The sequence below is a fragment of the Oncorhynchus mykiss genome, chromosome 29, assembly GCF_057628025.1.
Source record: "Oncorhynchus mykiss isolate SJ-2025 chromosome 29, ASM5762802v1, whole genome shotgun sequence".
Taxonomy (NCBI): Eukaryota; Metazoa; Chordata; class Actinopteri; order Salmoniformes; family Salmonidae; genus Oncorhynchus; species Oncorhynchus mykiss.
Window position 1 is genome coordinate 20010727 of NC_143050.1, and position 26688 is coordinate 20037414.

General features: G+C 42.7%; 3 protein-coding genes across 4 annotated transcripts in view; 2 read left to right on the top strand and 1 right to left on the bottom strand.

Annotated features, from left to right (window-relative positions):
* The first annotated feature begins 1710 nt into the window (after nucleotides 1–1710).
* LOC149970384 (endonuclease domain-containing 1 protein-like) lies at nucleotides 1711–5265 on the top strand. Its single transcript, XM_090227362.1, has 2 exons — nucleotides 1711–4141; nucleotides 4479–5265. The coding sequence occupies exons 1-2, from the start codon at nucleotides 3830–3832 to the stop codon at nucleotides 5061–5063; spliced, it is 897 nt and encodes a 298-aa protein (XP_090083488.1). The 5' UTR covers nucleotides 1711–3829; the 3' UTR covers nucleotides 5064–5265.
* Nucleotides 5266–7829: 2564 nt separating this feature from the next.
* LOC110509923 (erythropoietin-like) lies at nucleotides 7830–16475 on the top strand. 2 transcript variants are annotated; one of them, XM_090226764.1, is made up of 5 exons: nucleotides 7830–8054; nucleotides 10970–11100; nucleotides 11299–11385; nucleotides 13518–13699; nucleotides 15940–16475. In XM_090226764.1, the coding sequence occupies exons 1-4, from the start codon at nucleotides 8039–8041 to the stop codon at nucleotides 13692–13694; spliced, it is 411 nt and encodes a 136-aa protein (XP_090082890.1). In that variant the 5' UTR covers nucleotides 7830–8038; the 3' UTR covers nucleotides 13695–13699; nucleotides 15940–16475. The 2 variants fall into 2 exon arrangements, with proteins under 2 accessions (XP_090082890.1, XP_021446817.1); XM_021591142.3 differs by having other exon boundaries at nucleotides 7847–8054; nucleotides 13518–13682.
* A 678-nt stretch (nucleotides 16476–17153) lies between these two features.
* The window catches only part of LOC110509402 (neuroligin-2), an 89976-nt gene continuing 80441 nt past the window's right edge, over nucleotides 17154–26688 (bottom strand). Inside the window, exons 8-9 of the mRNA XM_036967505.2 lie at nucleotides 21650–22016; nucleotides 17154–21478 (exon numbers count right to left, since the gene is read on the bottom strand). Coding sequence (XP_036823400.1) covers nucleotides 20539–21478; nucleotides 21650–22016 — 1307 coding nt within the window. The 3' untranslated portion in view covers nucleotides 17154–20538. The remainder of the gene's footprint in view (nucleotides 21479–21649; nucleotides 22017–26688) is intronic.

Sequence of the window (26688 nt, forward strand, 5' to 3'; positions counted from 1 at the left end):
TAGACATCATTTCAAATTAAGCATTTGTGTTTAGTGAGTCCACCAGATCAGAGGCAGTGGGGATGATCAGGGATGTTCTCTTGTTAAGAGTGTGAATTGGACCTTTTTCCTGACCTAAATGTAACTAGTACTTTGGGTGTCAGGGAAAATGTATGGAGGAAAAAGTATAAAAGTAAAAAGTTGTAAAAAATATATATCGTAAAGTAAAAGTACACATTCCTCACAAAAATACATATGTACTTTACACCATTGATGGTGTCCTAGAAACAAGGTGTGGCCCAACTAACCCTTTGGCTCAATTTACCTGTATATTTATAGACTCTATAGGCCTATCTGTGATAAATTATTTTCCACACAAATAAAACAATAGAGAAAATATATTTATGCACAATAATCAATTAGGCATTTGAATCAATGTTCATTCAAAGCATATGGCAACCATTGCAAAGTAAAATATGGCATTTCCTCATTCTTAAATCAGTTACGAAAGACTAGAAACGATCACAAAAACGTTTATGACGTCATCAGATGGGCGAATCACTGTGGGAATCCGGATGGGTTACTGGGTACATCAATGCCATCCATTCTCCTCATTTAGAACAGACCGCTGAAGAATGACAGCTTGTACTTGTATGTTCAGAATACAGTGTGATAAGATAAATCAACAAGTACATGGCAGCTTGCCAAAACACGACACGGTTAACCTAGAATGAAAATAGCCGCGCCCGGAAAGACCATCGAGCTTTCATCTCTGGTGCGCACGAGGCATTCCATTGCGCTCTGAACAAGGGGCAAGGACACAAGTGGAGAAAGCCTATTTCAAGCTAATTTCATATTGTGTATGCCTAAATACTAGACAATTCGGCGTAGAAAGTGATTTTTTACGGAGTATATTGCACATGTACTTTGTTTAGCAGCGCCTTCTAAACATGTTGCACCATTTTGCGAATGACTTCCATTTCAGGTAAATTATATATTGCACACCATTATTTGATAACAATACTGTTTTTGTAATATACGGTAATACTGAAGCAAACATGTTAAGGAGATTAGGTCTATCCATTAACTTTTGTGCGCAAAGTTCCAAACGCATGTTTGAAAGTTTCCAGATGATATTTTCAGATGGACGTGCCTACGGTGCCTTCAATGGTATCGTTATGGCATGATTATTGGCATCCACCACCAGGTTTTCAGAATTTAAACGTCAAGGAGTTGCTGTATCTAGTCAATGGGTGAGGAATAGAACTATGCCCGCAACGATCTCTCTGGTGCGTAAAGTAAGCAGTTTATTGGGTGTTTACACAGATTTGCAGACGTTATTGCAGGTGTAAAGAAATGCTTGTGTTTTCTAGCTCCAACAGTGCAGTAATATCTAGAATTACATAATAATGCACACACACATACATACATACACACATATATATATATATATATATATATATATATATATATATATATATATATATATATATATATACATACACACATATATATATATATATATATATATATATATATATATATATATATATATATACATACATACATATACATACATACATACATACATACATACATACATATATATATATATATATATATATATATATATATATATATATATATATATATATATATATATATATATATATATATATATATATATAACAGAAAGAGCAAGATCAGAACGAACAATGTCAGAGTCCTGAATACAATTATATATAATGGTGTGTATATGGTGTGTATAGACAGTATATGAATAGAAAAGGTGTGTACAGCAGTCACTCCAATATTTGCAGGACAATGAGGACAATCTACCTTTCCAATTAAACTTTGCATAAGAAAGCAAAAAAGAAACCACTTGGCCTCAATTTCTTCACTAGATTTCCCAACAAGGGTTCAAGGCATACATTTACATATACTAGGCCTATATACAGTTGAAGTCGGAGGTTTACATACACCCTAACCAAATACATTTAAACTCAGTTTTTCACAATTCCTGACATTTAATCCTAGTAAAAATTCCCTGTGTTCAGTCCATTAGGATCACCACTTTATTTTAAGAATGTGAAATGTCAGGTATAATAGTAGAGAGAATTATTTATTTCAGCTTTTATTTCTTTCATCATATTCCCAGTGGGTCAGAAGTTTACATACACTCAATTAGTATTTGGTAGCATTGCCTTTAAATTGTTTAACTTGGGTCAAACATTTCGAGTAGCCTTCCACAAGCATCCCAAAATAAATTGGGTGAATTTTGGCCCATTCCTCCTGACAGAGCTGGTGTAACTGAGTCAGGTTTGTTGACCTCCTTGCTCACACATGCTTTTTCAGTTCTGCCCACAAATTTTCTGTAGGATTGAGTTCAGGCTTTGTGATGGCCACTCCAATACCTTGACTTTGTTGTCCTTAAGCCATTTTTAACTTCCTGACTGATGTCTTAAGATGTTGCTTCAATATATCCACATAATTTTCCATCCTCATGATGCCATTTATTTTGTGAAGTGCACCAGTCCCTCCTGCAGCAAAGCACCCCCACAACATGAAGCTTCCACCCCCGTGCTTCACAGTTGGGATAGTGTTCTTCGGCTTGCAAGCCTCCTCCTTTTTCCTCCAAACATAATGATAGTCATTATAGCCAAACAGTTCTATTTTTGTTTCATCAGACCAGAGGACATTTCTCCAAAAAGTACGATCTTTGTTCCCATGTGCAGTTGGAAACCATAGTCTGGATTTTTTATGAGTCTTCCTTGCTGAGCGGCCTTTCAGGTTATGTTGATATAGGACTCATTTTCTGTGGATATAGATACTTTTTACCTGTTTCCTCTAGCATCTTCATAAGGTCCTTTGCTGTTGTTCTGGGATTGATTTGCACTTTTCGCACCAAAGTATGTTCATCTCTAGGAGACAGAACGTATCTCCTTCCTGAGCGGTATGACGGCTGCATAGTCCCATGGTGTTCATACTTGCATTAGTGATAGTTAGCATTAGAGTACAGGAACATTATGCATCAGGTCGCATGTTTTCCTTTTACTCTATGAACTAATCCAAAACCACTGTTTCCAAAGAGAAGGTCCTGCACACTTTTAGGACAGTTTTTTTTCCTTACCATGTGACATGGCTCTAATTTATGCCTCATAATGAATTTACCTCTCAGATTATTCTGATTGACACGTTAAAAATCGTCCTCCAAAATGTGCCCATAGCTCAGACAGCCCAACCATCCGCTCAGAACATGTTGAGCTGTGTGGTCATTAAACTAAGTGTTTGTGCGCATGGGTGAATTTGAATGAATGGTGTCTGAGCGGATGCAGTATAGCCATTTTTACATGAACTTTCTCGTAAACTATAGCCGCTCACATCTTCTATTACTTTTATTACTTGTTCTTTTTTACTTTACTTGACTTTTATTGTTATTGATTAATGTACTGCATTGTTGAGGGAGCTAGCACATAATAATTTCAATGCACCTTTTATACCTGCTGTAAACTGTGTATTTGACTAATACAATTTGATTTAATTTGATGATGAAAAAGGCCTCTCCTTATTAGGCGCCTACAGTTCTCAGTGCTTTTGAGCATGTGACTCGTATAAGTTTCCCCACTGGATGTGGGAATGGTTAGAACTGGGAGCATCAGGCTTACAGGTGTGTCCGGCCAATCCTATAACATTGCTTTGCATGGGAAAGAGCCATTAATAAGTTTAGTGAAAGTAACGCTAACACTGACAGACTTCTAAATGCTGATGAGACTGACAGACTACAGAATCAGTAACAGAGGAGTGTGAAGGTATCAGAGCAGTATTAAATACAGGGATATTTCTTTAGAGCATGAGGTCTACTTGGCAGCAGTCTTGGTATGCTGTTCTGAGTATGTTCCTGTGGGTGCCCTGGGCCTGGTGTGGTGTGGTGGAGGACTTTGACCATGTGGAGCACTGTAAGGACTATATTTACATGGGCATACCACCACGGGGCTACCTGGCGGGCAGCAACCTGAAGAAGATCTGCCAGATCCTGGAGGACAACCCCCGATTCGTCACCCTCTATGACCCCCGCAGACACATGCCCCTCTACTCTGCATACACCTTCAAACGGTCTGACGGGGAGAAGAGCATGGACCAGCCCTGGATGTACGAACCACAGGTGAGTTGAGGTCTGAGGACAGAGGGAAGGTAAGGGAAGTTAATCATTGTAACAACTGTGTTTTTTTCCCAGTGTGAAGATTCCCATGTCTGTAACTACAATTTCCGTCTCATATGAAGGAGACTATTATGGTACCTTAGATATGGACTTGAACGATATTCAAAAACTAAAGCTCACTGTCTTGATCAGAGAATGAGTGAGCCTTTGTTTTTCGCACACACCCTCTATCTTCCTTTAGTAATAGCATGAATTACCGCAATAAATATAGAGCTCTTTAATTTCACCTAATCACAAAAGTAGGTTATAATTGAAAGATAATCTCTCTCTCTCTTTCTAGCTGGCCTCCAGTAAATCCAGCAGTAATATGGAGGTCTACCCACAGTCGGCTCAGATGCACATGCGTCTCATGGACAGTCAGGCGGTGCTGGAGGACTTTACAGACGTGCCCCAGTATGTGCGTGGCCAACTGAACCCAGACCAGCACCAGTTGGAGCCCCTCGACAAGGCAGCCACCTACACCCTGTCCAACGTGGTGCCTCAGATCAGAGAGTTCAACACTGGCCCCTGGGCCCAGCATGAGGACCGTATCAGACGACGCCTCAACAACTACTGCCACGGCAATGCCTATGTCATCACGGGAGTTACCGCGGCCGGGAACATGATTCGGCGAGACAACCAGGACCGTGTGGGCATCCCAGAGTACATGTGGACGGCCTACTGCTGTCCAGACTACGACCACAATGCCCCCTACCTAGAGCGCTACCACTTTCCTGTGTTTGGGGCCTATGGTCTGAATAATAGGGTCAACAATGCTGTGGTGGAGGTGCCTATCAAGACCCTAGAGACGTTTCTGAAGGGACGGTTGGACGTGGACAAGAACTACCAGATCTTCTACAATGACTGTGTGCCTGATGACATGTAGCCATACTAGAAAACTTTTTGTCTACAGCTGTAATGGGGACGGACATAAAAGCAAGGTTTTAGTATTGTGGGATCAAATGGTACATGGTGTGGATGTATTTATTCATACGTACACTAGAGGGAGCTTCTGTCAAACTTCTACGTTTACATTGTAGTTACTGGCCCAATGCTCATAACCACTAGGCTACCTGCCATCCACTACTTCTGTGGGGTTTTTTTTGTTTGGGGGGGGGGGGGGGGGGTAAAAAAACTTGACCTGTATTTTGTCTACTTTGAAGCAACATTTTACTGTCAATAAATGCAGGTAGACTGACACAACTATGTAACTTCATTCACTTTAGGACCCGAACTAAGAATGTAGGTCAGTGGCCAGGAAGGGGTTTTAAATGCATCCCATTGGCAGCATTGACCGGACAAAAGGATTTTAGATGCTTCTCATTTTTTTAGTTGCTAAGTGGTTCGTAATTGGTTCCTCTGTCCTTATTGGCACATGCAATCTTTTTGCGTCTAGAAAAATCCCTAAAGCTATATGAATAGGTCTGTATTTTTTACAACTGCAGGTCACCCCCAAACATTAAATGGACATATGCTACACCTATAGACAATTTTCACTCCTAGATTAGGGGAGTGTGGTATATTGAGCTTTTTTTTTTTACATTCAGCATCACTACATCAAGGGAAATATAGTATTATTTCTAACAAATATATCTGCATATATTTCAGGATGGGTATCCCTGGAAATAATCAGAATTCATGTAAACATAACAGTTTTGAAAACATACCATGCCCCCAAAAAGCATAGGGACAGGGTAAATTGAGCCACCTTGGGGTAAGTTGGTGATGGTGTCCTGGGACAGTGGGCAATGGTAGGTCAAAGTTTAATTCATGGAATGGGGGTATGATATATTGTATATCTTAAATGTATGCGTCACACCCTGGCAGGGAGAGGCTGTGACTAAAATGGCTCAATTATCAGACTACGCCAGTTTCTGTTTAATACAGGGAACACTTCAACCAGTGAAATGCTGTGTTCAAAACAACTGAGAACTCGTTACTTGTAACTGGGAAATCTTTCCGACTTCAGTGCGTTCAAGACAACTGGGAACTCGAAGAAGAAAAAAAACAAGCTCCGACTGGGAAAATGTGTTTTTAACGGACATCCAACTCAAAATTCCAAGTCGGGAACTCGGGCCTCTTTCTAGAGCTCTGACTTTCCGACCTGAAGATCACTGACATCCTGATTTTTTCAGGGTTCCCAGTTCTCTTGAAAGCACCATAAAACACACAGGTTTGGGATGACAGGCCACCTTTTGGATTGGATCATGAGCAATACAATGATCCAGGCAAAACTATATCAACAATACCATTTTATTACAAAGATCTTTCAGTCACAACATTCCAAACCAACTCGCCATATTCTGTTTCAACTTTGCCCTGATGATGATGCACACCCCTCTTGGAGCAAGAACTACAAAATAAAAAATGACAGCCGACAACCCTGAACGCAGGGCAAACTATTTTTAGGATGGATGCCACTACGTGCTAGCTCCAACCAGAGCTCTGTAGTGCAGAACTTTGTAGTTTGGACGACAACTTGTATCTTGCACTCCAGCGTCACGGACGTACTTGACGCAAACACAGGTGCACCAAAGGTTAAAAAGGAGGCAGAGGGCGTGAACTACAATGAAAGAGAGAGTAGTTTAGGGATCCTCCAATCACAGGAGGATCATACAAAAAATGTATTATATTAAGCGCCACAAATCTCAGCAATCAGCAATTATTAAGGTCAGTCATTGGTGAAAGCAAACATAGATCTGTGAAAATTCAGTTAAATAGGAAAGCTAAAGTCCACCCTATGTCACATGCCTACATTCAGATATAGATATCTCTGTTCAATATCACTTACCCTTTCAAAGGTAAAAGGTATCAAAGGTAAAAGTACAAATTATTTCAAATTCCTTACATTAAGCAAACCAAGATGGCACAATGTTCCAATTTTTTTTGTTGCCTTGGGCACACTCCAACATTTAGACATCATTTCAAATTAAGCATTTGTGTTTAGTGAGTCCACCAGATCAGAGGCAGTGGGGATGATCAGGGATGTTCTCTTGTTAAGAGTGTGAATTGGACCTTTTTCCTGACCTAAATGTAACTAGTACTTTGGGTGTCAGGGAAAATGTATGGAGGAAAAAGTATAAAAGTAAAAAGTTGTAAAAAATATATATCGTAAAGTAAAAGTACACATTCCTCACAAAAATACATATGTACTTTACACCATTGATGGTGTCCTAGAAACAAGGTGTGGCCCAACTAACCCTTTGGCTCAATTTACCTGTATATTTATAGACTCTATAGGCCTATCTGTGATAAATTATTTTCCACACAAATAAAACAATAGAGAAAATATATTTATGCACAATAATCAATTAGGCATTTGAATCAATGTTCATTCAAAGCATATGGCAACCATTGCAAAGTAAAATATGGCATTTCCTCATTCTTAAATCAGTTACGAAAGACTAGAAACGATCACAAAAACGTTTATGACGTCATCAGATGGGCGAATCACTGTGGGAATCCAGATGGGTTACTGGGTACATCAATGCCATCCATTCTCCTCATTTAGAACAGACCGCTGAAGAATGACAGCTTGTACTTGTATGTTCAGAATACAGTGTGATAAGATAAATCAACAAGTACATGGCAGCTTGCCAAAACACGACACGGTTAACCTAGAATGAAAATAGCCGCGCCCGGAAAGACCATCGAGCTTTCATCTCTGGTGCGCACGAGGCATTCCATTGCGCTCTGAACAAGGGGCAAGGACACAAGTGGAGAAAGCCTATTTCAAGCTAATTTCATATTGTGTATGCCTAAATACTAGACAATTCGGCGTAGAAAGTGATTTTTTACGGAGTATATTGCACATGTACTTTGTTTAGCAGCGCCTTCTAAACATGTTGCACCATTTTGCGAATGACTTCCATTTCAGGTAAATTATATATTGCACACCATTATTTGATAACAATACTGTTTTTGTAATATACGGTAATACTGAAGCAAACATGTTAAGGAGATTAGGTCTATCCATGAACTTTTGTGCGCAAAGTTCCAAACGCATGTTTGAAAGTTTCCAGATGATATTTTCAGATGGACGTGCCTACGGTGCCTTCAATGGTATCGTTATGGCATGATTATTGGCATCCACCACCAGGTTTTCAGAATTTAAACGTCAAGGAGTTGCTGTATCTAGTCAATGGGTGAGGAATAGAACTATGCCCGCAACGATCTCTCTGGTGCGTAAAGTAAGCAGTTTATTGGGTGTTTACACAGATTTGCAGACGTTATTGCAGGTGTAAAGAAATGCTTGTGTTTTCTAGCTCCAACAGTGCAGTAATATCTAGAATTACATAATAATGCACACACACATACATACATACACACATATATATATATATATATATATATATATATATATATATATATATATATATATATATATACACATACATACATATACATACATACATACATACATACATACATACATACATACATACATACATACATACATACATACATATATATATATATATATATATATAACAGAAAGAGCAAGATCAGAACGAACAATGTCAGAGTCCTGAATACAATTATATATAATGGTGTGTATATGGTGTGTATAGACAGTATATGAATAGAAAAGGTGTGTACAGCAGTCACTCCAATATTTGCAGGACAATGAGGACAATCTACCTTTCCAATTAAACTTTGCATAAGAAAGCAAAAAAGAAACCACTTGGCCTCAATTTCTTCACTAGATTTCCCAACAAGGGTTCAAGGCATACATTTACATATACTAGGCCTATATACAGTTGAAGTCGGAGGTTTACATACACCCTAACCAAATACATTTAAACTCAGTTTTTCACAATTCCTGACATTTAATCCTAGTAAAAATTCCCTGTGTTCAGTCCATTAGGATCACCACTTTATTTTAAGAATGTGAAATGTCAGGTATAATAGTAGAGAGAATTATTTATTTCAGCTTTTATTTCTTTCATCATATTCCCAGTGGGTCAGAAGTTTACATACACTCAATTAGTATTTGGTAGCATTGCCTTTAAATTGTTTAACTTGGGTCAAACATTTCGAGTAGCCTTCCACAAGCTTCCCAAAATAAATTGGGTGAATTTTGGCCCATTCCTCCTGACAGAGCTGGTGTAACTGAGTCAGGTTTGTTGACCTCCTTGCTCACACATGCTTTTTCAGTTCTGCCCACAAATTTTCTATAGGATTGAGTTCAGGCTTTGTGATGGCCACTCCAATACCTTGACTTTGTTGTCCTTAAGCCATTTTTAACTTCCTGACTGATGTCTTAAGATGTTGCTTCAATATATCCACATAATTTTCCATCCTCATGATGCCATTTATTTTGTGAAGTGCACCAGTCCCTCCTGCAGCAAAGCACCCCCACAACATGAAGCTTCCACCCCCGTGCTTCACAGTTGGGATAGTGTTCTTTGGCTTGCAAGCCTCCTCCTTTTTCCTCCAAACATAATGATAGTCATTATAGCCAAACAGTTCTATTTTTGTTTCATCAGACCAGAGGACATTTCTCCAAAAAGTACGATCTTTGTTCCCATGTGCAGTTGGAAACCATAGTCTGGATTTTTTATGAGTCTTCCTTGCTGAGCGGCCTTTCAGGTTATGTCGATATAGGACTCATTTTCTGTGGATATAGATACTTTTTACCTGTTTCCTCTAGCATCTTCATAAGGTCCTTTGCTGTTGTTCTGGGATTGATTTGCACTTTTCGCACCAAAGTATGTTCATCTCTAGGAGACAGAACGTATCTCCTTCCTGAGCGGTATGACGGCTGCATAGTCCCATGGTGTTCATACTTGCATACTATTGTTTGTACAGATGAACGTGGTACCTTCAGGCATTTGGAGAAAAAAAATTCTGAGGTCTTGGCTGATTTCTTTTGATTTTCCCATGATGTCAAGCAAAGAGGCACTGAGTTTGACGGTAGGCCTTGAAATACATCCACAGGTACACATCCAATTGACTCAAATGATGTCAATTAGCCTATCAGAAGCTTCTAAATCCATGACATAATTTTCAGGAATTTTCCAAGCTGTTTAAAGGCACAGTCAACTTAGTGTATGTAACTTCTGACCCACTGGAATTGTGATACAGTGAATTATACTTGAATTATACTTAATCTGTAAACAATTGTTGGAAAAATTACTTGTGTTATGCACAAAGTAGATGTCTTAGCCGACTTGCCAAAACTATATTTTGTTAACAAGAAATATGTGTATAGTGGTTGAAAAACAAGTTTGAATAACTCCAACCTAAGTGTATGTAAACTTCCGACTTCTTCAACTGTACCTCTACAGAAATCCATGACATACAGTAAGGTATCATTATGTTCTGAAACAATGCATTACAGTAAGAGTGACAAGCACAATAACCTCATGATTATTTATCTGACATTGTGTTTATGTGTTCTTCTCAGGGTTAGAATGATGTGCATGGCCACAAACCTGTCTGCAGTTATTGGTCAATAAATCCGTGAAACCTGGGAGTTAGTTGTCATAGGGGGTTGATGTCTCTTCTGTGTAAATCCTCTGCAGAAGTAAATCAGAATTAGATTTTATAACCCACCTCATAGAGAAGCCATCGTATTGGCTCGAATGGGTTTTCCCAGTCCAACAGTCAAAACAGTCAGTTAATATTGTACAACCTTCACACTGTACCTGCTCTAGTGACCTTCTATTCTCTGGAACTGGTTGACATAACTTCCTGTTATGTGATTGTCAGATTTGCTGCCAGTCTGTAACTGCTCTCAGCCACCATTTCTAGCATTAGCCTGATGATGTGTGTGTGTGTGTGTCCCAGGGCCGGTGGTGGTACTGCTGACGGTACTCCAGTGGGCAGGACGAGGCCTCCCTTCTCCTGTCAGGCCCATCTGTGACCCCCGCGTCCTGGATCGCTTCATCATGGAGGCCCGCGACACAGAGACCGCTCTGGTGAGCTGAGGTCTAACAATCATGGACCTGAGCTACTTTTAAATGTTTGAAAAATGTCACATTAGAAGGTGGATGATGATACTACCAGAGTGTATTATGTGCAGAGACAATTCAGCTTTGTTAGTGTGTTTGATCTGTCGGTGTGTCTCATCTTACCCTAACTGTGTCAATATGTCTTGCCTTCCTTCCCTCTTGCAGCGAGGTTGCAAGGCAGGGTGTGGAGTGACAGGCACATTTGTGGTTCCTCTGACAAATGTTGACTTTGTAGTCTGGGAGACAAAGGATGTGAGTACCTGTCTATCAGTTCAATACCTGAGTTGTTCCACGAAATGAGTGCTTTTTGATGAGTGCCCTTTGATATTTTAAGTAGAAATTGTGCACCAATATTGGTAAGATGTCTATATGACTATCGCCCAGTAGCACTCACATCTGTAGCCATGAAATGCTTTGAAAGGCTGATCATGGCTCACATCAACACTTATCATCCCAGACACCCTGGACCCACTCCAATTCACATACTGCCTCAACAGATCCACAGATGACGCAATCTCTATTGCATTCCACACTGCCCTTTCCCACCTGGACAAAAGGAACACCTACATGAGAATCAAAAAGAAAGGAGGACCAAGGAACTCTTCATATAATTAATTAAAATGCCTTTATTTGTATGGCATGTTCAATGGAGTACTCCCTGGTGAAGGCCATGCAGCCAAATGTTTTTAAAATGTGTTTCCATTGAACATGCCATACAAATAAAGCCATTGAATTAATTATATGAAGAGTGCCTTGGTCCTCCTTTCTTTTTGACGACCAATTTACCCCTTTTACCAAAGAGCATCTTCTGTCTCCCAAAACCTACTATTGTGTACCTTAGCAGCGCTTCCCTTCCCTTCCTCTTTTTTTACCTATGTGAGAATGCTATTCATTGACTACAGCTCAGCGTTCAACATCATAGTGCCCTCCATGCTCATTACTAAGCTAAGGACCCTGGGACAGAACACCTCCCTCTGCAACTGGATCATGGACTTCCTGATGGTACGCCCCCAGGTGGTGAGGGTAAGCAACAACAGAGACGCCACGCTGACCCTCAACACGGGAACCCCTCAAGGGTGTGTGCTTAGTCCCCTCCTGTACTCCCTGTTCACCTGCATGGCCACGGATGACTCCAACACCATCATTAAGTTTGCAGATGACATAACGGTGGTAGGCCTGATCACCGACGATGATGAGACAGCCTATAGGGTGTAGGTTAGAGACCTGGAAGAGTGGCAGGACAAGAACCTCTCCCTCAACCTCAGCAAGACAAAGGAGCTGATCATGGACTACAGGAAATGAAGGGCCAAGCTCGCCCCCATTCACATCGACAGGGCTGTAGCGGAGCGGGTCGAGAGCTTTAAGTTCCTCTGTGTCCACATCACATCTATCATGGTCCAAAAACACCAACACAGTGGTGAAGAGGGCACGACAACACCTCTTCCCCCTCAGGAAGCTGAAAAGATTTGACATGGATAGATCCTCAAAAAGATCCTCAAAAAGTTCCACAGCTGCACCATTAAGAGCATCTTGACTGGCTGCATCACCGCTTGGTATGGCAACTGCTTGGCAACCGACCGCAAGGCGCTACAGAGGGTGGTGCAGACGGCTCAGTACATCCCTGGTGCCGAGCTCCCTACCATCCAGGACCTCTATACCAGGCGGTATCAGTGGAAAGCCCTAAAAATTGTCAAAGACTCAAGCCACCCAAGTTATAGACTGTTCTCTCTGCTACTGCACAGCAAGTGGGACTGGTGCACCAAGTCTTGAACCAACAGGACCCTGAACAGCTTCTACCCCCAAGCCATAAGACTGCAAAAGAGTTAGTGAAATAGTCAACCAAATAGCTACCCGGACTATCTGCATTGACCCTTTTTACACTAACTTTTTTGACTCATCACATACGCCGCTGCTACTGTTTACTATCTGTCACTTTATTTCTAGTTATATGCACAGTACATATCTAACTCAATTATCTCATACCCCTGTACATTGTCTCGGTACTGGTACCCTTTGTATATTGCCAAGTTATTCATTGTGCAACATATATTATTTTATTATTACGTTTATTATTATTATGTTTTACTTTTCTATTTTCTTTCTTTGCATTGCTGGGAAGGGCCCGTAAGTAAGCATTTCACTGTTAGGCCACACCTATTGTTTACAAAGTTAACATTTGATTTGATTTGAACTTACATGGAGTCCATTGAGTCCACTGAGCTCTAACTGCCAATACATGTATTTCTGTACAGTGTACCCATTAATACAGGATTCACCCTAATGTGCATGCATCTTTAGCTATATAATGATAATGTATTATGACATTCTGTGAGTTTTGTTTTAGCCTACGCATGTATATAATGCGTGTATGTGTGTATTCCCAGACTGAGGAGCAGGCTTTGGAGGTCCAGTCGGGGATGTCTCTGTTCGGCCAGGCCCTGGGTGCTGTGAGGGAGTCAGTGAGCCGTGTTGCCGTGCAGATCCTCATCGACAACAACAAGAGCAACATCCACAGCCTGGGCCAGGTGCTGCGCAGCCTCCACATCCAGGTGACTCACTGAGGAGTGTGAGTGTCTCGTCTACAGCATGGCCAGTGGATGGGACTGTGGTGTGAACCTTTTTGTTATGTAGGGCCAGGAGAGTTCCTGGTCTGATCACATGGTAAAGCCAATAGGCCCAGAGTTATTCCTGATCACATGACCTAACCAGGAAAAACTCCTATCCCACTTATCAGATATATTTTGTGTCTCTGTTTCTACCGTATATCACGTTTTAAGGTATGACCCCGTGCAGACAGTGTTGAAAAGTTTATTCCTTAAACAGGGACAGGCAAACGACAGGTCAAGGCAGGCAGGGGTCAATAATCCAGAAAGGTTGTAAGGTACAAAACAGCAAGCAGGCGCAGGCCCAGGTCAGGCAGAGGTCGGTAATCCAGAGTAGTGGGGCAAAGGTACAGGATGACAGGCAGGCTCAGGGTCAAGGCAGGCAGAACGGTCAGAACCGGGAAACTAGAAAACAGGAGCAAGGAAACAGGTGGGAGCAGGGAAACAAAATGCTGGTAGGGATTCTACGAACAAAGTGAACTGGCAACAGACAAACAGAGAACACATGTATAAATACACAGGGAATAATGGTGAAGATGGGTGACACCTGGAGGGGGGTGGAGACAAGCACAAAGAAGTGAAACAGAGCAGGGCGTGACACCGTATGTGTGAGTCAGTTTGTACGTACTATACTCGACTGTACTGTACTGAACCTCCCCTGCAGAGAGCCTCATTGGGAATAGATAAGTGTTCTTGGAAAGGTCATGGAACAAAGGTACCAAAGGAGGCTGGTGCAGGGAGGACATCTAAAAACAATGCCTGGAATGGAGTGAATGCAATGGTATCCAACACACGTCCTCCCACGTTCCAGCCATTACTCTCTAGGCTATGTGGGACGCTAGCGTCCCATCTGGCCAACATCCAGTGAGATTGCAGAGCGCCAAATTCAAATACAGAAATACTCATTATAAAAATTCAGAAAACAAAACATATTTTACAGAGGTTTAAAGATTAACTTCTTGTGAATCCAACCACGGTGTCAGATTTTTAAAATGCTTTACGGCGAAAGCATACCTTACGATTATTTGAGAACATAGCCCAGTTGACAAATTATTACAAACAGTAACCAGCCAAGCAGAAGTGTTACAAAACTCAGAAATAGAGATAAAATTAATCTCTTACCTTTGATGATCTTCATATGGATGCACTCAGCAGACATTCATTTACTCAATAAATGTTCCTTTTGTTCGATAAAGTCTCTTTATATCCAAAAATCTCAGTTTTGTTGCGCATTTTCTTCAGTAATCCACAGGCTCAAACTCAGTCAAAATAGGCAGACGAAAAATCCAAATTGTATCCGTAAAGTTCATAGAAACATGTCAAACGATGTTTATATTCAATCCTCAGGTTGTTTTTAGCCTAAATGATCTATAATATTTCAACCGGACAATAACGTCATCAATATAAAAGGTAAACAAGAAATGCACTCTCTTGCACATGAAAAAGCTCTGTGACACTTCAGGGTCCACTCATTCAGACTGGTCTTACTCCCTCATTTATAAGAATACAAGCCTGAAACAATTTCTAAAGACTGATGCCATCTAGTGGAAGGCATAGGAACTGCAAATTGAGTCCTAAGTCAATGGATACTGTAATGGCATTGAATAGAAAACTACAAAACCAAAAAATGAATGGATTTTTCTCAGGTGTTCGCCTGCCAAATCAGTTCTGTTATACTCACAGACATTATTTTAACAGTTTTGGAAACTTTAGAGTGTTTTCTATCCAAATCTACCAGTTATATGCATATCATATCTTCTGGGCCTGAGTAGCAGGCCATTTAATTTGGGCATGCTTTTCATCCAAAATTCCGAATGCTTCCCCCTACCCTAGAGAAGCCTGTGATGGGTACAGTCAGCCAGACATTCCCTTGTCCTCTCTGCCCTCTCCCCTCAGTGTACCACCGCCTACCTGCCACGCTTTGTTTGCTTTTCTGTCAGAGGCGCCACTCTTCTCAGAAACTTGTGCCTTTTAAGGGTACTGCAGTTCAGTGACTGAGATGGCATTGAGCAGGCCGGGTATGGCAGTGGAAGTTAGTGGAAAGGTGACAGAATGGGGGTTCTATTTGGCTGCATACGGTTTCGTATGGAGTAGCAGGCCAAGAAGAACCTGGAATAGACCCTCTTCCACAGAACAGATGAGTGGTGCTTTTTTTCCCAGGGTTGTGTACTAAACCTTGTTCTTCCTCCCATCCATTGAACAGGACCTGCCCCTTCCTCCAGCACCAGCAGTAGGTGACTTAGTGACTAGGAAGGTGTCGTCCTTATCTGAGCTGCTCCATGTCCACACCAACTTCCTACGAGGGAAGGTTCGCCTGCTGCTCACCAACGCACCTGCCTGTCAACAGAACAGCACTTGATTGGAGCTTTCCTCTGTGATTGGACCGTTGTTTAGAGAGAGGATGAGGTGATTGGACGAAGTCTCTGAATGGCTTACCAGTATGGAATGTGTAGACAAGGTGATTGCTGACCGGACAAAAACTGGTGGATAAGTAAGTTCCCTGTGGGTGGAGTTGGTGAGAACATGAATGAGTGAGAGAGAAAAAAACGGAAGTTCTACAGCTCATTGACCTCACCAGTTCCTCATACTACCTAGCAGTACTGCCAAAGAGCTCTGATGCATGCACTGGAATAAGCTACAGATGGAACACATCATAGAAGATCATATATAAAGTCCTAAATCCAAGAATTGTATATTATGTTCTATTTATACAGCTTGCATTAAACTTGTCTTAACCGTGTTTTTATATAAATCTCTATTTTCATATATGAGTGTGTCCCTTTTAGTCTTTGAACCATAGGTTTCTCATTGATGCTAAGGTTTAACATACTGAAGTCAGTGTTTGTGTGTTCATGTAATATACTTGCTCAGTGCCGTTATAATTCAGACCACAGGTACACTTTGCTGCAAGACAATGTATTGATCACTTCTCACTTCTGCCCTCTGTCTGTCTGTACCCCTCCCTCCCTCCATGCCCCCTCTCTCTACCTTTCTCTGGCTCACCCTGTCTTTGGGGTCAGAGCAGACATTGTATTTCACCACCAGGCAGCACATACAGCTCTTCCGGCCTGGCAGGTGGAGAATTGAAGATGAGAATGAGTTCAGTTCCTGGAGACAGTTCTGCACTCTGTTGCCCTCTGCTGGATAGACCGTGACATCATTGCCCTACTTAGACCCCGCATACACAAAGAACAGCTCTATGGCTATAAAAAGAAAAAGACATCATCAGGAAATCATCTCATATTTGTGCATATAGACCAAATGCTCACCCAAAACAAAAAACACACAAAAGAACACCAACCAAAGTATGTCAACATGGGAAATGATTAATCAGATCAGCAACCACTCACAGATTATCGATTTAAATAATTAGATGTTGTGTGTTCATAGACAATAACAGGGAGGCAAATGTGATAATTTGTTTAAGAATGTATTTTTAATGTTCTCCATTTCAGGTGCACAACATACAGTCTGTAATAGCCTCTATATGAAATAGAAATATTAACTTCATTCTTTAAACCCGTTCGTTATGCTTCCTTACAGTGTCTTAATCCTCCAGTAAGTGCTGATTTCAGACTAAATGAAAACAGAGACAAACAGGTGCAAACCTTTTTGGGCAACCCAGCGTGAACCTTGGAAAAGTAGAGATTTGCATCCTTGTAATGTTTCTTTGTAACATTGAGCCAAAGTCAGACTTTAGTGTCACTGTGTAAACTTGGTGAGAGTGTGCTTCCAGAGTCTGTTGGCTGCCATATCCCTGGTTTCCAAATTTCAGTCATATATATATATATATATATATATATATATATATTTTTTTTTAGAAAAATACTGTATTTTTTCACTTTTCCTTTTTGGAAACATGGGCCTCTCAAATGGACAGCAAACAGGTGGGCTGATATTCCCAGAAAATGACTTAAACAGAGAGTGTGCATGGCAGACATTATAGTAAAGGATAGCAAAGCAACCACAACCATCAGAGTCTGAAACAAGACTAAATAGTACAAAGGAGTTGACAACATACTGTACCTGTTCTAAGCTATGGGTAATACTGTATGTCATATCTCAGGACAGTGAGTGTCACTAACAAGTACCAACAGCACCGCCATCAAGATTCAAGTTTCCTAGTTCTGTAGGTTTGGGTTGAGCACAGTTTCAAACCATGGCTTTATCTCTACCACTCTCCATCAGTGCCTTCCGGTTTTCTTTCCTTCTGTCTCTCGCTCTTGATCACTCTCCTATTTTCTTTTTCTCTGTATTCTATCTAAATCTGCTATTTATGCAGCTCTTATCTTTGGCCACTTAACGGATGCAGAAGGCTCATCTTAAATTAATCCAAACAAAATCTGTCTTCATGATTGATGTGGCAATTGACAATTGTGCAAGTAATGCCCACCTCCATCCAAAACCCCACACACATCCAGTATGTCCTTTCTACCCTAGAGAAACCTGAGCCATATCCCCTTACCTACTGCTATTATGTTGAACTCAATCATGCTAGGATTTTAGATGTAGTTCACAGATCATTCATGTATGTTAATAACTGTCTACATGTTCCCATAACTTGTTGTACTTTGACCTTGAAAATCTAAGAAATGAAAGAGAATCAACCAACAACGGATCAGCCGTCTGAACTTGCACCTGCTGTCACAAAGGAAAGATTTCACCGTTCACTCATAAACCAAACCATAAACATAATATGTACAAATACCACTTTGTTCTCTTACACTTAAAAAAATGTACAGTTTGTTTTCGATGGTGTTTGTTTTGTTATTTTCTCTGAGTCCCGGCCCCTGTGACAGATGCCAGTCTAACCCCAGTGTGATCATCATCATCCCAAAACAAGACAGGAAACAGAACAGGAAAAACATGGGGAACTCAATCCTGCCAGGTTTGTTTTTTTCTGTGTATATGTGAGTAATGTGTATCAAATGTTTTTTTCTACTCAAGATTTAGAACGCATCCTCAGTGCATCGGAGACATGTCAGGCTTCTTCTGAAGAGTCATCTCTCCATCGTCGCTGTTGGTTTTGATGTCAAGGTTTTTCGTATTGTCTCAACATCTGTTCTGTAACAGTTTTTTTTTCATGAATGTCCAGAGTTCATTGTGTCCCTGTGTTCAGTTGTGCGGTTGAAAGATCTAAAACGTGCGTACAAGGCTTTTCACCTTTGACCTACAGTATGTCAGTCAGTCTGTCTGAGCCCCCCTCATACCCCCTGCACCCTCTCCCCCTGCACCCTCTCCACTCAGAACAACAGAAGTGGATTTGAAAAGACAGAGTCATACCCAGTCTCCAAAAACCTGAAGCACGTAGCTAAAAGTCCACTGAGGAGAGGAGTGCTTAAAACGAAGATAATTGTTCAGAGACAACCCTTTATTCCCGGGAAAATGTGTAGAATTCTATCAGTTTTTATCATTGAGGCAATCCACGTGAAGTATGACATTTTCACCATTCAAAAACAAGTATTAGTCTATCATGGACAAACACTGCAAGCTGATGGAGTGGTAAAGTCCAACAATGTTTCCTTCAGTCGACCGTGCAACACTCCACAGGTAAAGTAATGAGAGAAATAAAACGAGGGAGAGAGAGAGAGGGGGCTTCCATCAGTCTTTCAGGGCGGCAGGTGCTTGTGGAACAGCCTCAGTGATAAGAAAGGAAAAAAATAAAGGACATATTTGTTGTCCTTGTTATAATCATAGTCAATATTCATCTCTTGAAAGCCTTTTTGAAGTATCTACAGAATAGAAGATAGTTTTCTTGTGCACGAAGTTCAGCTGACGTAAAAAACAAAAAGAAAGTACTTTAAGAAAAGAAAAAAAACAAGAAAAAAAACAAGGCCAAACCTGGAAATAAAAAGGAAGAATTCTAGATTTCCACTCTGATGTCCATCCTCCAATTAGAAAATAAAAATCATGCAGAAGATCCCAGACAAAAAAAACAGTTATAAATCTTAATATTCTCTCATATTTTTTACATGGACATATTTAATATTTTCCCCGTTGAGTAGAGCCCAGCCAAGGTGCAACACTGAATGCAGTAAAAACAAAAATAAATTGCAAAAGATCAAAAAGAAAGATGACACGTCTGGCACTTTTTTGATTATGATAATTCCTTGTGTAAGATCAAGTCAGGATGGGCCTCTCCAGGTGGTCCATTGGACCCCATTGAAAGAAGAGCGTTATCACAGTACTTGGCACCAAGAATGCTGGTAAAAACGAGATATCAGGATCTCACCTTTTTCATTCATATCCTTACAATTTATCAATAATACATAATTTACATTTATGTGTTTGTATAAAAGACTCCAAAGAGGAGAAGTGATTTGCGCAAGAGAGAAATAGGATGAAAATGAGACTGGGAGGATTGTGTGAACGTTGTGATCAAGAGCTATAGGAACAGACATGGAGAGAAGTGAGTGGGAGGCAGAGAGAAGAAGAACAGTAATATTGTTTGAGAGAGAGAGGAAGATAGAGAGTGAGAGAGAGAAAGAGAGTGAAATACCCAGATTGTACAGACATATGAACAGGTTGGAAGATGTGTGATAGAGATGTGTTAGTTGGGTAATGATAGTCTTTGTCCCAGCAGCCCACAGCCTGAGTCAGACTGAGCCATGCATCCCAACAGTAGGGGGCGATAACACAGCCTCATGGGGAGATTGACAGAGAACAGAATGACACGGAGAAAGAGAAAAAAGCAACACAGAAAAAGAAGAGAGGATGACCCCAGTAAGAGAGAGAAGAAGGAGAGGACCAGTCTGTGTGGTGTTCATTTGTATCTCTGCTGATCCAGAGGTTATGCCTGGTCCTATACGCGGGTGGTGGAGTGTTGGTGTGGCAGGGCGTTGTTGCTGTGGCCGGGGGTGGGGGTGGTGGAGGGTGCCGGGGCGGGGGGGTAGGTGTTGAAGGGGTGGAGGGGCTGCATGCCGCTGATAGTGCTGGGCATCATGGTGATGGTGTTTGCCGTCATCAGCGGCACGTCCTCCGGTGCCCGCCGCAGCGCCAGCGTGTAGTCCGGCGGGCCCACCTGCGCCCGCAGCGGCTCCAGGTCGCCATGGAGACCACGGGAAGGGAGGGGCGTGCCGATACCATGCTCCATCTCTACTCTCTGCTGCTTCATCTGCAGGGACATGAGCTCCTCCTCCTGGCTCAGTGCCAGGTCATTGTGGGACGGGGCACCCACCCCTCCCATGCCCAAGCCCATGGCGGTGCCCATGCCACGCTGGGGGGACAAGCGGCGGTGGCGTCTCTGCAGCAGCTCGTGGCGCTTGTCCCGTTTGTAGTAGAGCGCTGCGAAGGCCAGCACGTTGAGGAAGAGCAGCGAGGCGCCCACAGCCACAGTCACACTCAGCTCCGTGGAGTAGTCCCTTATCTCGTCGGGGAACGGGTTGCGGCGGGGCGGCTCGGAGGGGTCTGGCTCGGGTTCAGAGGGGTTGGTGGAGATGACGGGGTGGCGGGTAGAGCGTGCCCCAGGGGGGCCAGGCCGGTGGACGCGGGGACCTCCTCCTCCAGGTGGCAGCCGGGTGGTGATGGGGTTGATATCCTCATGCAGGGAGTGCAGGTGAGGCACCAGCTCCAGCCAGAAGGCCACCTTGTTGGCCCGGTAGTTGTCCCTGACGCGGGGCTTCAGGCCAATATGGAGGTACTGCTTGTCCTTGGAGCTGAACTTGGTCCAGATGACCTCCTCAAAGCGGTTGGGCTTGGTGTGGATGAACTTAGTGTCCTGAGGGACAGGCAGGTTGGGATCCCTGATGGAAAAAAAGAGAACAAGAGAGAGAAGGAAGGAAGGAAAAAAGGAAGGAAAGAAAGATGAAAGATTATCAAAATAATTGAGCATGTACTGTATGCATCTGATAGAGCATGTTTCTAATTTGATATCTCAGTGCTGTGTCTAGGTCCTGTCTAGGTTCAGTACTGACCCGGTCTTGGCAAAGTTGGTCCAGTAGGTCATGACCACAGCACTGAGCATGACGTCATTCTTGGAGAAGTTACAGGGGAACAGGTCTGTGGCTCCCACCATGGGGACCCCAAACACGTAGGGCAGCTCATCCCCGTGGGCCGCGTCCGCCCACTCTGGCCGGGCCTCCGTCTGGCAGTGGTGGTGGAAGGTGTAGAAGTAGACAGGAGACTGGAACTCAGCGTGCAGCTTGGCTGTGGCCACAGCTGGCGCCACCCACTGGTGATCTGTGAACAGTGCCAGCAGGGTCTTCCTCCTCATGTCTATGTTGTCCCTGTCGGCCCAGTCTGTGTACATGAACTTTATGGTCTCTCTCAGGATGTCCTTACCTGGAGACAGACAGATGGGGTGAGACACAGAGAGAGCAATATAGAGATGAGAGAGAGAGAGAATGAGCAAGAGAGAGAGAGAGAGAGAGAGAGAATGAGCAAGAGAGAGAGAGAGAGAGAGAGAGAGAGAGAAAGGGGAGAGAGAATGAGACCAAGAGAGGGATTAGGGAGACAGAGAGAGTGTGGAGAGACAGAGAGGGGGAGACAAAGAGATGAGAGAGAGACAGAGAGAGGGGGAGAAGCAGAGAAAGGGAGGAGAGACAGAGAACGAGCAAGAGAGAGATTAGAGTGAGAGAAAGTGTAGAGACAGAGAATGAGAGCAAGAGAAAGATTAGAGAGACAGAGGGGGGAGAGACAGGTGGGGGGGGGGGGGGGGCAGAGAATGAGAGTAGGGACTATCAAGAGAAAACTTCTAACAAACCAAAACCTGCAGAAGAAACACTGCGGAACCTAGAAATACCATCCAACACAGAACTGAGTGAGTAATATTCAGTCTGAAGCTACTTCTGAAGCCAAAAAGACCATCTCTAGGTAATTTTGTTATATAAAGTTAAGTAAATAAGTATACTAAGCTACCAAAATGCTAGGACAGAACAGACCTGGCAGCACCTTCAATTAGCACTGAGGTGTGAAGTCAGATGTGTGAAAGCTCTTGAACCCAACAATGGCAGGAGAGTTTCACAGCTCTCCCCACCCAAATTTAGCGACCTTTGAAGCCCCAATGGCTTATCCCTGTCCAGAGGTCATTACAATACAGCACCCTATGTATAATAAAAATAACACTGCAGGAATAAGTATTAAAAAAAACTCCTCAAGGACAATCCAGAAACATTATTTGCTGACTGCTACAAAGAGGGGAACGTAAGCAACTTCATTTCCCACACAGACCCTCCCCTGGCATAGCACAGTGCTGTAAGAGCACACTACCCCAACAGAGAGGGTATTGGCCCAGGGTGGAAACTCAGAATACTAGACATTCAGGAAATTGAAACAACATCTGTCAGCGTGTACAAGTCTGGGACAGATATGGTGCAGGGCATCCTCATGCAGGACTTTACGGGATAAAGAGCGAGCACAGCAGGAAAAGCTCTCCCTGTGATGACTCCCCATCCTGAGTGAGTCTGATCACACCTCTTCAAACTGTCCTGCAGACGAGGATAGACCCCCCCCCCCCCCCCCCCCCAGCACTGAACACACCCAGGTTCCACAACTGCACTGCTCCTCCATCATTGAGAGGGATGAATTCATAGAGCTGGAGAGAGACGTGTTGGAGCTCAGAGAGCTAGTCCACACAATCCAGACAGAAAACCCCCACAAAACAGACAAGCACAACAAGACCTGGAGGGCAGAATGTGACGATGGACGGCTGTCTGAGAGAGCTGGCTGCTCTACGGACTGATGTGAGAGAACCTAAAGAGGCACACATGGCATTGAAGGACGAGGTCAGAAGGCTGAGGTGTGACAGAGAGCAGGACACTCCACCAGACAAGCCAGCAAGGCTGGGAGTGATTGAAAAAGCTTCTTCCACTCACCCCAGCACACAAGTGTTTATCTCCACCCTGCTACCACAAAAATACTTTCACCCTGCCACCATACAGCGGGTGAATGCAAGCATTTCGCAAGACTGTGCCTCAAAACCTAAATGTCTACCTGGCCCACCACTCCACCCTGGACTTTAACAGCCTTTACGACCAGGTCCACCTCCACAAGGCAGCAATCCCAACTTTTTCCAGGACCCTGAAGGACGTCGGCACGCACCTGAAGGACGTCATCCTCAACCGTAGCCCCAACACCTCACACAGGAGCAACAGAGCAACGGACACCCCGCCCAGACCAGCAAGACACCCTCCCAGACCTGCAAGACCCCCTCCCGAAGGACCTGCACCAAGGGAACCCATGCCAAGAGGACCTACACCCACACCACAGCATCACCAGCCACACACCAACCAACTAAGACCACACCAAGCAGACCCTGGCCACACCCTATATTGCCCCCCCATATCAGACCATTGCACACGCTTTTTCAGTTCTGCCCACACATTCTCTACAGGATTGACGTCAGGGCTTTGTGATGGCCACTCCAATACCTTGACTTTGTTGTCCTTAAGCCATTTTGCCACAACTTTGGAAGTATGCTTGGGGTCATTGTCCATTTGGAAGACCAATTTGCGACCAAGCTTTAACTTCCTGACTGATTTCGAGATGTATCCAATAGATCCACAAAATGTTCCTGCCTTATGATGCCATCTATTTTGTGAAGTGCACCAGTCCCTCCTGCAGCAAAGCACCCCCACAACATGATGCTGCCACCCCGTGCTTCACGGTTAGGATGGTGTTCTTCAGCTTGCAAGCCTGCTTTTCCTCCAAACATAACGGTGGTCATTATGGCCAAACAATTATATTTTTGTTTCATCAGACCAGAGGACATTTCTCCAAAAAGTACGATCTTTGTCCCCGTGTGCAGTTGCAAACCGTAGTCTGGCTTTTTTATGGCGGTTTTCGAGCAGTGGCTTATTTCTCGCTGAGTGGCCTTTCAGGTTATGTTGATATAGGACTTGTTTTACTGTGGATATAGATACTTTTGTGCCTGTTTCCTCCAGCATCTTCACAAGGTCCTTTGCTGTTGTTCTGGGATTGATTTGCACTTTTCACACCAAAGTATGTTCATCTCTAGAACGCGTCTCCTTCCTGAGCGGTATGACGGCTGCGTGGTCCCATGGTGTTTATACTTGCCTTTATACTTGCCTTGGTCGGATGCTGTGGGGGGTGCAGAGCTGTTGGCCATAGTTGGGGTAGCCAGGTGGAAAGCATGGCCAGTCGTAGAGAAATGCTTGTTGAAATTCTCGATTATCGTGGATTTATCAGTGGTGACAGTGGTTCCTTGTCTCAGTGCAGTGGGCAGCTGGGAGGAGGTACTGTTATTCTCCAAGGACTTTAGAGTGTCCGAAAACTTTTTGAAATTAGTGCTGCCGGATGCACATTTCTCTTTGAAAAAGCTAGCCTTTGCTTTCCTAACTGACTGTGTGTATTGGTTCCTGACTTCCCTGAAAAGTTGCATACCGTGGGGACTATTCGATGCTAGTGCAGTACGCCACATGGTGTTTTTACACTGGTCAAGGGCAGTCAAGTCTGGGGTGAACCAAGGGCTATATCTGTTCTTAGTTCTACATTTTTTGAACGGGGCATACTTATTTAAGATGGTGAGGAAAGCACTTTAAAAGAACAACCAGGCATCCTCTACTGACGGGATGAGGTCAATATCCTTCCAGGATACACGGGCCAGGTCAATTAGAAAGGCCTGCTCACAGAAGTGTTTTAGGGAACTATGGCAAATCACTAAAACAATACAGAAATACACTACGGAAAAATAAGGAACAGCACGTCAAAAATCAGCTCAACGTAATTGTAGAATCCATATTCTCTAACCACTTCTGGGATATTGGAAAACTCTAAACAAACAACATGAATCTATCCAAAACGGATATGTATGGAATCCAATCTTTTGGGCTCTATAACAAAGAACAAACATCAAAAACAAATACGTGATCAAATACAAATCTTAGAATCAATTATTAAAGACTACCAGAACCCACTGGATTCTCCAATTACATTAAATGAACTACAGGACAAAAGGTGGTAGAAGGTATCCTAAATTAAATGATAAAATACACAGACCACAATTTTAAATGGACTGTACTTAAACTCTTTAACATCATCCTCAGCTCTGGCATCTTCCCCAATATTTGGAACCAAGGACTGATCACCCCAATCCACAAAAGTGGAGAAAACTTTGACCCCAATAACTCCCGGGGGATATGCAACAACATCAACCCTGGGAAAATCCTCTGCATTATCATTAACAGCAGACAAACATTTCCTCAGTGAAAACAATGTACTGAGCAAATGTCAAATTGGCTTTTTACCAAATTAACCTACGACAGACCACGTATTTACCCTGCGCACCCTAATTGACAAACAAAAAATTCTAAACAAAGGCAAAGTCTTCTCATGCTTTGCTGATTTAAAAAAAAAGGTTTCCACTCAATTTGGCATGAGGGTCTGCTATACAAATTGATGGAAAGTGGTGTTGGGGGAAAAACATATGACATAAAATCCATGTACACAAATAACAAGTGTGCAGTTAAAATTGTTTTTTTTTCAAACATACACATTTCTTTCCACAGGGCCGGGGTTGAGACAGGGATGTAGCTTAAGCCCCACCCTCTTCAACATATATTTCAATGAAATGGCGAGGGAACTTGAACAATCTGCAGCACCCAGCCTCACCCTACTAGAATCTGAAATCAAATGTCTACTGTTTGCTGAAAATCTGGTGCTTCGGTCCCCAACCAAGGAGGAACCACAGAGGCACCTAGATCTTCTGCACAGATTCGGTCAGACTTGGGACAAAAATAATGGTGTTCCAAAAAGGTCCAGTTGCCAGGACCACGAATCCAAATTCCATCTAGACACTATTGCCCTAGAGCACACAAAAAACATTACATACCTCAGCCTCAACATCAGCGCCACAGGCACAGTGGGGCAAAAAAGTATTTAGTCAGCCACCAATTGTGCAAGTTCTCCCACTTAAAAAGATGAGAGAGGCCTGTAATTTTCATCATAGGTACACTTCAACTATGACAGACAAAATGAGAAAAAAATATCCTGAAAA

Bases quoted from the DNA above. Each gene is read 5' to 3' on its own strand.
- LOC110509923 (XM_021591142.3), top strand. The intron at 11,101-11,298 runs GTGAGCTGAGGT...TCCCTCTTGCAG, and splicing joins GCGACACAGAGACCGCTCTG to CGAGGTTGCAAGGCAGGGTG. The intron at 11,386-13,517 runs GTGAGTACCTGT...GTGTATTCCCAG, and splicing joins TAGTCTGGGAGACAAAGGAT to ACTGAGGAGCAGGCTTTGGA.
- LOC149970384 (XM_090227362.1), top strand. From the start codon at position 3,830: ATGAGGTCTACTTGGCAGCAGTCTTGGTATGCTGTTCTGAGTATGTTC. The intron at 4,142-4,478 runs GTGAGTTGAGGT...CTCTCTTTCTAG, and splicing joins CCTGGATGTACGAACCACAG to CTGGCCTCCAGTAAATCCAG.